Source organism: Balaenoptera acutorostrata, chromosome X (assembly GCF_949987535.1).
Source record: "Balaenoptera acutorostrata chromosome X, mBalAcu1.1, whole genome shotgun sequence".
In the NCBI taxonomy this organism is placed as follows: Eukaryota; Metazoa; Chordata; class Mammalia; order Artiodactyla; family Balaenopteridae; genus Balaenoptera; species Balaenoptera acutorostrata.
Window position 1 is genome coordinate 22,737,961 of NC_080085.1, and position 12,945 is coordinate 22,750,905.

A 12,945-nucleotide genomic window follows, 5' to 3' on the forward strand; every position below is an offset into this window, starting at 1 on the left:
AATGCTTAAGATGATTCTATAGTGAACAATGTCCTTATAATAAATACGATGTTAATTTTTTCCTTATAATGACTTTAATACTCGTTTATAGTTGAGACCAATTTTTAACCATCATTTTGCTTATCAAAATTATGAGTAATATTACAAAGAAAAAAACAAAGAAAAGGCTAAGACAGAAAGTAATGAACAGGGTTGAATGCAACACATAAAACTAAATAAAGTTGCTTATCTACTGTCAAGGAATCTTTGCCACTTCTGACCAGGAAAAAAAAAAAAAAACTTCGCTGACACCCCTTTTCTCTATCTCTTGTTTAGTCTAAGCCTTTGGTATCTTCATGACTGTGGTCAAGTTCCTGGTTTAGTAAATAAAAACTAAATGGATGAATGAAAGCTTCTTAATCTTAAAAGCCTCAGTTCCTTTGCCTGTATAATCCAATAAATAAAACCTACATCACAGGTGAAGTACTATAATGGACAGAGCACACTTCCTTGAACATAATGGGTCCTCAACAAATAAGTAGTTATTATTATTTTTACTTTAAAATATTTGTCCTCCCTCCTTACTATTTCCCCTCATATCTCTGTGGCTCAATAACAGATGTTTTAGAGAATGGGGTGGGGGAACCCATGTGCCCCATTCCATAATTCAGTCACACTTTAGATTTAAAACAGTGTAGGACACTAGGCTAATTAAAGTTTTCCAGTCACAACCACTTCTTTCTTAGGGTACTTCTCACTTATCTTGTAGTAGTTGATAACTTGTCTTCCCATGCCTTCTTGCCTGCCCCATGAGTGCACATACATTGATATATACTGAGAGGGTTAGTTCTAACATTCCACTAAGAGTGAAAATAATAAGAAAACAAATGAACAAAAAACCAAAACCTCTTAACTGATCAGATTTTAAATGTTCCAAATACCCCAGTATTTGGTATTTGCTAACGGCCATCAGGAACAAGTGTTTAAAAAAAAAAAAAAAGCAAAAACACAATCCATAGCATTAGAGACTTTGAAACCCTTCATTCTAAATTTAGTATAGCATATGCAACTTGGGAGTTCCAGCTACCACTGTGGTCAGAAATTCTGCAATCATTTATTTTTTTCTAGTTGTGACAGGCAGAATTTTAAGCTTACCCTACATGGCTCAAACTCCTGTTTAATCCCCTCCCACTGAGTGCAGGAGGGACCTGTGAATATGATGGAATACTGCTTCCATGATTAGGTTATGTTACATGGCACAGCTGACTTTAAGAAAGGGAGATTATCCTTGGTGGACCTGACCTAATCAAGTGAGCCCTTAAAAGGGGCAAGACTCTGTCTTCCTGGTGAAATGGATTCAAAGTTCTGGGGATTCTACATGAAGGAGATTCTTCACTGTGGGCTTTGAAAATGGAGAGGGCCATGCGGCAAGGAATGCAATCAACTTCTAGGAGCTAAGAATGGCCCCTGTCTGACAGCAAGCAAGGAAATGGAGACCTCAGTTCCACAATCACAAGGAACTTCATTCTGCCAACAACCTGAATCCTTGAAGTGGATCCTTGCCCAGAGCCTCCTGATAAGAACACAGCTCAGCCAATAAGATACCTTGAGAGTGAGGACCTGAGCAGAGAACACAAATGAACTGCATCTAGACTACTCACCAACAGAACTGGGAGATAATAAGTGGGTGTTATCTTAAGCCACTGAGTCTGTGATAACTTGCTATGCAGCAATGGAAAATTAATCCACTGGGTATCTCAAAGGATGGATCAAGACTGATTTTTAGGACTTTCTCAAAGTTTCAACCCAATAAATATTTCTAAACAACTAATAATTTGTAAAGTTTACAAAGTATTTTCTCATATATACTTTTATTTAATCATCCCACCAACTCAGTAAAAAGAATATCTTTATTATCTACTCTAAACCTTTTTTTTTTTTTTTAATGGAGTCTCATATAGGGTAGTTTTACTGCTCAAGATCACAAAAGCAGACAGTGAAATGATGCCTAAAATTTAAAACAAGGCAAGGTATAATTAAGTAATGATGCTCTTAAAAGTGTGAGGCCAGGATTAATATTAAACACTAAAGACCTACCAGGACTGGGGCTAGGGTGAGACAAGTCAGGCCTTCACCTTGAGTTCAAAATTTAAGGTAGGGCTTCCCTGGTGGTGCAGTGGTTGAGAGTCCGCCTGCCAATGCAGGGGACACGGGTTCGAGCCCTGGTCTGGGAGGATCCCACATACCGCAGAGCAACTGGGCCCGTGAGCCACAGCTACTGAGCCTGGGCGTCGGGAGCCTGTGCTCCGCAACAAGAGAGGCCGCGATAGTGAGAGGCCCGCGCATCGCGATGAAGAGTGGCCCCCCCGCTTGCCACAACTAGAGAAAGCCCTCGCACAGAAACGAAGACCCAACACAGCCAAAAATAAAATAAATAAATAAATAAATAAATAAATTTATTAAAAAAAAAATTTAAGGTAAGGGGGGAACCAAAAAAATCTCAGTAATCAAGATAAATTATGTCTCAATTCAATATTTTAAAAAGTCAAAATAAATGCCAAAATCCATGATAAGAAAATATCACACTTTTAAATAAAAACACCATCCACTGGCTAAAAATAGGGTTAAACAAGTGAGGCACTCACTCTCAGCATCATACAAGTGCAGCGTCAGATCCTGTCTTTATTTAAAACTTTGTATTTATTTGCATTTATTTATTTCATTATTTAAAATAAAGAAAATTTATTTATTTTATCACTCACCTCACCTTAGTCCTGGCCCTGACTCAGTAACATGTACCCTTGGACACTTCCTTATCTTCCATTTACTAGGCCATATTAACATTTTCTATTTCTTAAATAAACTCTCTACTCAGTTATTTTGGTTGCCTGGCAAGGGGCGAAGTTATGTATTCAAAAGCAGAGTTCTCTTAAGCTGACAAAGTGACTCCTGGCTATGTCAGTCTAAGCATGGTGTCACAGGTATTGGGCTCATTGAAGACAGTGCACCCATTCCTCTAAAATGGCCTTGATCACTAACATGTCTTGTTCCTCCTTAATATCATTATCCTGGCTGGAGCTGATGTTTTAGAGAATGAGGCGTGGGGATGAGGAAGCCTTCAGAAATTCAGTCCTTCATTGGCAGTGTGGCCATTGAAAGGGTTGAAATGGTACTGAACACAGCAGATTTAAGTGTGGACAATTTGTTCAAGTCGAACTGAAACAGAAAGTAAAGGGGAACAAAGTCTTCAGCCATTGAAAGGCTCAAGTTATTATTAGGGGCTAAATGACTTCTGCTTGAGAAGGCATTATTATACCATTCAGGGGGAAGCAGGATGGGCGGAAGCACAGGGGGAGAAGGAGGTTATAATAGATAAAGAACTCAAATAGTTGTAACAGTTAGTTTATAACCTAAGACTCCTTACCCACAGTTTGAGTGTCTTTGCTCTATAACATTCTATATTTCCAGGCTTATTAACTTAGAAACAACCAACAATGTTACCTACTCAAGAAGTAAATATTCATTCAAAAATCTAAACATTTAATTTACTAACAAGTGAAATGAGAAGTTGGAAAAATTATTTTAATAAACTGAGGCAACATATTAGCATATTTATTCAAACAAATCAGATATTTTTGCATTGACCACATTAATGGAGTCCTTATATGAAGTCCATTAGGACAGCCCTATATTGAATAAATTTGTGAACCCAGAGGACAGAGTGCCACAATTTGTTTTTATGTCTACATATGCATAAACTAAAATAGTAATAACACTTACACTACTTGCCATATCCACATTGGAATTTATAAAGAAAAAAGTAAAACTCAACTAGCATAACGACTGGATAGCTATATAGAAAGAACAGAGAAACCATATCCCTTCAAAGAAAGCTGGCTTTGAATAAATCATAGGAAAATTTTCTATGTCTTCCAAAATTATAACCATCTGTAGGCACAAATAATATGTCATGTGATAAATTCTAGGACCTGAACATTGATTATTCCAATGCTGCTCATTAATAGTAATTAATGACAGATGAATTATTCAACCAGTTATTAACTGGTTTTGTTCTCAAGCAAGATTTTTTTGTTATTTAAAATTATAAAAAATATGAAACAATTTTGGGCTAAAGACTGTTCTGATATTGATTAGACAAACAGAGACTTAGCTTTCTTTATCTATCTATCTATCTTTCTAGGCAGTAAAATAGGGCCTTGTAAGGCTCACCTCAAGAAAACAAAAGGGAGGATAACAGAAGGTTCTACCTATAGATATATTTCAGCTAATAATCTTGAGAAGGAATGATAGAATTAGAGAATTACAACTCAGCAGCCCTAATGGATTAATGGATGACAGTGATGATCCTCGATGACTGACAACATCACCACAAAGGAAACTACAGACATTATGTATCTCCTAATAGAATTGCAGCGTCACCTCTGGAATGGTTTTGCTAACAAAGAGTAGTATTGGAATTCACTATGTTAACAGACAGAGAAGAGAAAGCATTTGATCATGTGTGGGAGTAAAGAAATTGATAAAAACTCAACACCTGTTCATGGTAATAACTTTTAGAAAACTTACATTAGAATGGAATTTCCATATTGTTAAATCAACAGCAAACATATATAAGTGTGAAATGTTAGAAACATTCCCAATAAAGTCCAGAAGAGGACACGGAGGTATGGTACCAACTTTGCTGTTCAAACCTGGACTGGATTGCATAGCCAGTATACAGCCATACACAGCAATACCAAAATAAAAGTCATGAATAATGAAAAGAGGTAATACGATCCTCTAATTAAAAACTCCAAAGAAATTGGCTGCCAAATATTCAAATGTATAAGGCACTTCAGAAAGCTGGTGTAGAAGATCACTATACCAAAAGGAGGACTCTTATCACACAAAATAAGTAACTAATTAGAATATGTAATGGAAAATACACCATTCAAAACAGCAGCGATATCCAAAATATACCTAAAAAGAGAACTAACAAAAATGCACATGATCTTTATGGAAGCAAATATAAAAAATTACTGATCGATTTAGGTAAAAGAAGTTTCAAATACAGCAACATATTATGTTTATTCATGGTGAGTAGAATATTGTACAGATGTCAATTCTCCTTAAATTATTTACAGATTTATGCCTTACCTGATGGGTTTGGTGCCGTGTTAGCAGAGAAGTAGCCCAGCACCTACAAGGCATCAAGGTAAGACACTGAAGGGTGACAGAGGGGAGAACCCACTCCAAAATAAGAGGCCACAAAGAGCCCCCCTACTGTCAGTCTTGGGAGACCCCAGACACGGCTGCTAGGTTCAGGTTCCCCCTTACTTCCAACTGGGGGTTCTGAGGGAAATGAGAACTTGGTCTGAGGCCAGCTGACTCATCTCAGCAGAGGAAGAAGCCCCTGGCCCTGTCAGGACTCAGGTAAGACCCCAGTGTGAGTTCTGCATGACTCCTCCGCCTCCCAGAAGAGAGAGGGAGGCCCCCAGAACACCACCTCTGCTATAACGCTGGGAAGCCCAGGTGGGCGTGGCCGGAAGCGCTCTCCCTAACTTCTGTCACACCAGCTATAGAGCCTGAGGCTTCGGTCTGAGAGGTGTGGCCTCGTATCAGCAGACGGAGGAGTCCCAGGATTGGAGAGGTGTCGAGGTGAGTAATCTTTGTTAGAACTGAAGGGATACACTCCTCCCAGAAGTGAAGCGGCCCCACAGAGCCCCGCCCTGTACCGACATGACCCAACCCCACTGTCGGCCCCGAGGGGCTCAAGCGTGGCTGTTATGCCCAACCCCTCCTCCACTTCCGCCTGCAGAATTTGTGGGATGGGAATCCTTGGTCTGAAGGGGTAGCCTCAAATCAGCAGAGGGAGGAGTCAAAGGACTGGTCAGGAGTCAAGTTTAGTATCCTGGGTTAGAACTGAGGTGACAAGCTCCCGCAGAATAGAGGCGCTCCACAGAGTCCTGCCGGCCGCTGTCTCGTGGGTTCCTAAAACAGTACCCTTAAGGGGAAAAGCAGAGGCAGCTTTTCTTGGAGCCAAGGTAGAAGAATCTCCCTATCGAGGCTATACACACCATCTCTTCCTCTGTCTTCTTTGGTGACCTCTCATCAACCTTGGAAGATTGAACAACTGCCTGCAGTCCCTGACCAGTCATCATGCCTCGAGGTCAGAAGAGTAAGCTCCGTGCCCGTGAGAAACGCCGCCAGGCCCGTGCTGAGACCCAGGGTCTGGAGGATGCTCAGGCCACTGGGGCGGCAGCAGCAGCAGCAGCAGCAGCAGGAGAGTCCCCTTCCTCTGTCTATCCTCTCTTTGAGGACAGGCCTCAGAATATGCCTGCTGCTGGGACATCTAGCACTCCTGAGGAACCTCAGGGAACCACCAATGCTAGTGCAGCTGTTTCATGCACCAATTCAGATGAAGGTACCAACAGCCAAAAGAAGGAAAGCTCAAAATCCTCCAAGGGCACTGAGGACTCACGCAGAGATCCTTTACACAAGAAGATGGTTTTGTTGGTGCAGTTCCTGCTGCAGAAGTATCAAAAAAAAGAGCCAATTACTAAGGCAGACATGCTGAAGTTTGTTATCAAAAAGTACAAGTGTCATTTCAATGAGATCCTCAAGAGAGCCTCTGAGCACATGGAGCTGGCCTTTGGTCTTGATTTGAAGGAAGTGGATCCTACTAGGCACTGCTATGCCCTTGTCAGCAAACTAGACCTCACCTTCAATGGAACGATGAATGAAGAAGACAACATGCCCAAGACCAGGCTCCTGATGATCGTGCTGGGTGTGATCTCCATGAAGGGCAACTGTGCCCCTGAAGAGGAGATCTGGGGAGTGCTGAATATGATGGGTGTACATGCTGAAAGGAAGCACTTCATCTATGGGGATCCCAAGAAGGTCATCACTGAAGATTTGGTGCAGCTAAAGTACCTGGAGTACCGCCAGGTGGCCAACAGCGATCCTCCACGCTATGAGTTCCTGTGGGGTCCAAGAGCCCACGCTGAAACCAGCAAGATGAAAGTGCTGGAGTTTTTAGCCAAGGTTTATGATACAGTGCCCAGTGCCTTCCCATCCTGGTATGAAGAAGCTTTGAGAGACAAGGAAGAGAGAGCCCAAGCAAGAATGGCAGCCAGGGCTCGTACTGCTGCCATGGCCAGTGCACGCTCCAGGGCCACGGCCAGCAACTTCTCCCAGGCTAAGTGAAGTTCAAGGCTGGTTCTTCACTTTTTGGTTGAAAAGGTGTGTCAGTGTTCTAATAGTGGAGGGCCAGGGTGGGACTGGAGAAGGGTATATCCCTGAGTTCCTGTTGTGTATTGCTAACTTGGAATTTTACCTTTTTTTCTTTTTTATTTAGGTTATAGTTCAAATGATGAAGTCTGAGAAGATTGTTTTCCTTGTGGAAAAAGAGCAGTAACATTCTAAGTTGTGGATGGCCAGGGTGGGTCTATAGGGAACACAGTGTAATATCCTCTTTGTGTTCCTATTCTATATGGTAAACTTATCGAGTTTAATCTTTTCTCTTCCTTTTCTTTTCCTTTTTCTTCTCTTTTCTTTTCTTTCCCCCTTCCCTTCCTCCCTTCCTTTCTCTCTTTCTTTCCTTTTGTTATATTTTAAATGTTGTTTCTTTAATAGAAGGTATAATAATTTCAGAATCTAAATTTATTAGTGACCTCAGTTACATATTTATTAGATTTAACTTAATAGAGTTAAGATTAAGAGTTTTATTATTTTGTAACACAAATTGGGAGACCTTTCGTATTTATAGAACTAGAACAATAAAACATGGCATGGTAATTGGCATTTCTTTGGAAATGTGAAAAATTTTATCAGTAAAATTACTGGGATCAAAAAAATACAGGAGACTTCCAATAAAAATGTTAAAAAAAAATACAGGAGAAAAAAAGTTTAAAAAATGTGCAGTTCTTGGTTTCCCTTATCCATTTTAGTCTGTTATTCTGTAAAAATAAAAGATACATACCTGGATTTGCTTAGCGTATTAAAGAATGTAGGAGAAATAAAATATTTATAAACTAGAACTCATGCTCACTGGCTCATTCATTCTCCAAATATTGAGCATCTGCTCTTTGAAAATTATTGTGTTATAAATGGTGAAACTAGGATACAAAACACCCTGCCTTTAGAATTGTACAGTCAAGGAGTAGTAATTATACAGAGAAGATGGTGAAATACCCTCTAAGACCTAAAGGACAAGTAAGAAGGAGTAAGGAGGTAATGGGACAGGGATGGGGTTGGGAGAAGTGGGAGGGGGAGGGTGAAAACAATAAGGTACAAATTCCCTGGGGAACAGAAGTTTGGGGTTTGGGGAAAATACAAGTCTCTCAGTGGGATATCCTGTTAATTTAAGCTGGGTGGTAGACTAGATGAGGCTGTGGGACTGGTGAGCAGAGGCCAGGTATACAAACGGTGTTTCTCAGAGTTGGAGGACAAAACCCTGGAATGCAAACCTGTTCATAAGAGTTACTTTAGTATCATAGGCTTCCCTGGTGGCACAGTGGTTGAGAGTCTGCCTGCCGATGCAGGGGACACGGGTTCGAGCCCTGGTCTGGGAAGATCCCACATGCCGCGGAGCAACTAAGCCCGTGAGCCACAATTACTGAGCCTGCGCGTCTGGAGCCTGTGCTCCGCAACGGGCGAGGCCGCGACAGTGAGAGGCCCGCGCACCGCGATGAAGAGTGGCCCCCGCTTGCCGCAACTGGAGAAAGCCCTCGCACAGAAACGAAGACCCATCCAGCCATAAATAAATATTTAAAAAAAAAAAAAAAAGAGTTACTTTAGTATCATCAATAAACCAGAGGAAAAGCTCCTCCTCGGGCAGAAACGGAAGGTGCCCTGTGCTCTTGTTCAAGTGCAGCTGAACACAGAGCACAATCTAGTTGTTTTATGCATAGCATCTCCAAGGAATTTATGAGAAGTAAAGGTGATACTCCCTTGAGGTGGAATTCTGAGAACCATATCTCAGGCATTAAAAAGGCATTTTAATTAGGTTATCTTGAGTATAATTTTGCAAACTCTAAGGGAGGGCTCCATATTAGGTGGTGAAGAAATGAATAAAAATACAGGTGATTTGGATAGAAAGGCACCCCGGGGGACATTGTTGGTCCTTGACACAAATTCTATGACCTCTGAGTTGCATCCATCTGGGGTGGACAACCCCACATACAAATTAAGTAACATCCTCAAATGGGGGAATTTATTTTGTTTTACCTGCTAAGCAGCTTTATGCGATCACTTGGTGGAAACCGCATATTCTGTGGTATCTCTTGGATTAATGTAACATAAATCTTTCCAGAGGGGAGGGTGGTATCATCTGCAGTAAAAAAAAAAAAAAAAAAAAAAATCATATGATAACTGCCATTCATTAAAGACCTTACTCTGTCAAGTGCTTCATATCCATTACATATATCCCAACAGTCCTACAAGATAGGGCTTATTAAACATACTTTGCAGATGAAGAACTTGTAATTTTCTCGAGTTCACATGGCTGATAAGTGAAAGAGCTGGGACTAGACCCCTGGTCCAAATTTTTCTAGAGCCCACACTATTCCGCTCCTCCAACCTGAGGCAGACCTTCTGTCTTTTCATTCTCTATTATTCTCACTACTCCAAATGTATCACATACAATTAAAAAACAAGACACTCTAGTCAAAGTACAAAAAACGATCCTGATGAAGGAAGGTGAATATGAGAATAAAGCACAATTTGGGGATTGTCTGTGGGTTTCATATGCGGAGGATCCCCCTGTCACTAGCCCCAGGGTTCCCTGACAGGTGACTCTGCTCACATACTGGCACAGTCCTGTACCAGCACTTTCCTGAATTACAGCATGTTTCCTCTGGGTCTTCCCCAGTGTGCCCTCCTGCCCAAATCTGAACCTCATACACTGACCAGCTCTTCACTGTGACCTCTGGAGCTGCACCCTGTTTCCTGTGATACAGGCAGTCCAGAGTCATATGCCCTCCCCTTGATTAGAGCATTCCAACTCTCTGCACATGTACAGTGAAGGTCCCATCCCTCCCAGTGGAACCACTGACAGTGAAGTCTAGATACCTGGTCACCACAGCCCCATCCCCAGCCCACAAGTCTCAGAGTATATTCCAAATGAGCTGGTGATCACAGTCTTATTTCTTACAGAAGATACTGGTTCTTGGGATATAACTGAAGTTAGATGGGGGGTTTTGTAAATGACCCAGATATTGTCAGTAGGATTTTGAAGGAATGTGTTATTTGAGACTGGCCACTGAACACATACACCAATGACTGAGCTTACAAAAGCCTCCCTCATAAGTTGAAGATGAGAAAAGACCATGGAAATCACTGTCTAACAAACATCTACTGAGGCTGGATTCCTCAGAACCCACAGTCGTTCTAGGAGGGGAAAAATGTCAGGGGTTTCCTGACAGATACCCTGTCTTTGAACAACAAAGATCAAAATAATTCACCATCCTTCATACGCCTCTTATCTCAGTTCTTGCCCCAGAGGAAAATCCTGGTTTTCCCTTGTGCCTAATGTCACCTGTAAACGTGTCCTACACATTCAGTCCAATCCGCTTGTACTTAGGAAGGCTCATGTGACTACGCAGACACTGAAATATGAACAATGTTTGTCACCTCCAGGCCAAGGAATTTGAAAGCCAGTATGCCACTTCCATGCTTTCTGTTCCATTCAGCAGCAAACATGGAGATCGCTTGTTGAGAAGCGGAACTGCCAATGGGAGCAGACTGGATCCCTGGGTCATCTGACAGTGGAGGCCCCTGCCTACCCACATTGGACGTTATGTGTATAAGAAATAAATTTCTGTTGCTTTAAGCCATTGTGGGTCTGCAGGTTTTATCTGTTGCATCAGTTACTTTATCTGATTAATGCATACCTACTATTTAAAAAAATTTTTTTTTTTAAATTTATTTTTTGGTTGCATTGGGTCTTCGTTGCTGCGTGTGGGCTTTCTCTAGTTGTGGTGAGCGGGGACTACTCTTCGTTGTGGTGCACGGGCTTCTCATTGCGGTGGCTTCTCTTGTTGCGAAGCATGGGCTCTAGGCGGGCAGGCTTCAGTAGTTGCGGTGCGTGGGCTCAGTAGCTGTGGCTCGCGGGCTCTAGAGCGCAGGCTCAGCAGTTGTGGCACACGAGCTTAGTTGCTCCGCGGCATGTGGGATCTTCCCGGACCAGAGCTCGAACCCGTGTCCCCGGCATTGGCAGGCAGATTCTTAACCACTGCGCCACCAGGGAAGTCCCACATACCTACTATTTTTGTGGTTAGATGTATTTAAATATTGTAATTACAAAGGTAACAGTACATATATTCTTGCTGCAAAAAATTCTTACAGATAGGTTACAATCTCCCCCTTTCCTCAAAATCCAGCCCCCTCCTCAGAGGCAACCACAATTAACAAACTGATGTGTGTCATTTTAAAGCTGACCTGAGGCTTTTTCATATGTAGATGTGCTATAAAAATATATTGAACTTAACATGCATGATTAACAACGTACATATTGTTCTGCCTCTTGACCCTGTCACTTAACAAAATGAATGCAGAATATTTCCATGACAGCACACATAGATCCACCACACTCATTTAACAACTAAGATCCTTTTTCTTTAAAAAAAAAAAAATGCTTATTGAGATACATTTGATATAAAAAACTGCACATATTTAATATGTACAATTTGATGAGTTTGGACATATGTATACACCTGAGAAATCATCACCACAGTCAACGTAACAGACATATCCATCACCTCCAAAAGTTTCCTCGTGTCCCTTTGGTTTTTTCTTTCATGGTGAAAACACTTAACATGAGATCTATGCTCTTTCAAAAATTTTCAGTATTGTTAACTATAGGCACCATGTTGTACAGCAGATCTTGAGAACTAATTCATCTTGCATATCTGAACCTTTATACCAATTGAACAACTCCTCATTTCCCCCTCACCCCAGCCCCTGGTAACTCAGTTGATTCTCTCCTTCTATGAGTTTGATGATTTTAGGTACCTCACTTAAGCAGAACCATACAGTATTTGTCCTTCTGTGACTGGCTTATTTCACTTAGCATAATGTCCTTCAAGTCCATCATATTGTTGCAAATGGCAGGATTTCCTCTTTTAAGGCTGAATAATATTCCACTGTGTGTGTGCGTCCGTGTGTGTGTGTGTTTGTGTATGAATCACATTTTCTTTCTTCACTTATCTTTGATGGACATTTGAGTTGTTTCCATATCTTGGCTGTTGTGAGTAGTGCTGCAAGGAACATGAGAATGCAGACATCTCTTAGAGATCCTGATTTCCATTCTTTTGAATACATAAGAATGTATTCATTTTGAATACAGGTCATGGAAGCAACCTAAATGCCCATCAACAGATGAATGGATAAAGAAGTTGTGGTACATATATACAATGGAATATTACTCAGCCATAAAAAGGAACGAAATTGAGTCATTTGTTGAGACGTGGATGGATCTAGAGACTGTCATACAGAGTGAAGTAAGTCAGAAAGAGAAAAACAAATATCGTATATTAACGCATGTATGTGGAACCTAGAAAAATGGTACAGATGAACCGGGATGCAGGGCAGAAGTTGAGACACAGATGTAGAGAACAAACGTATGGACACCAAGGGGGGAAAACTGCGGTGGCGGGGGGATGGTGGTGTGCTGAATTGGGCGATTGGGATTGACATGTATAAAGTGATGTGTATAAAATTGATGACTGATTAAAAAAAAAAAAGGTGCTGGGAAAACTGGATAACTACATGCAGAGGAATGAGGGTGGACCCCTATTTTATACCACTCACAAAAATGAACTCAAAATGGAATAAAAACTTAAATTTAAAACCTGAAACTGTAAAACTCCTGGAGGAAAACAGGGCTCCTTGACATTGATCTAGGCAGTGATTTCCTGGATATGACAGCAAAGCACAAGCAACAAAAGCAAAAATGAATGAGTCTGC

At 41.2% G+C, this 12,945-nt stretch overlaps 1 protein-coding gene across 1 annotated transcript; it reads left to right on the forward strand.

Moving 5' to 3' along the window:
* The first annotated feature begins 6,138 nt into the window (after positions 1–6,138).
* On the forward strand, positions 6,139–7,185 carry LOC103008864 (melanoma-associated antigen B18-like). The gene has a single exon (XM_007186299.2). It carries the CDS (start codon positions 6,139–6,141, stop codon positions 7,183–7,185), a length of 1,047 nt encoding a protein of 348 aa, XP_007186361.2.
* Positions 7,186–12,945: the final 5,760 nt, after the last annotated feature.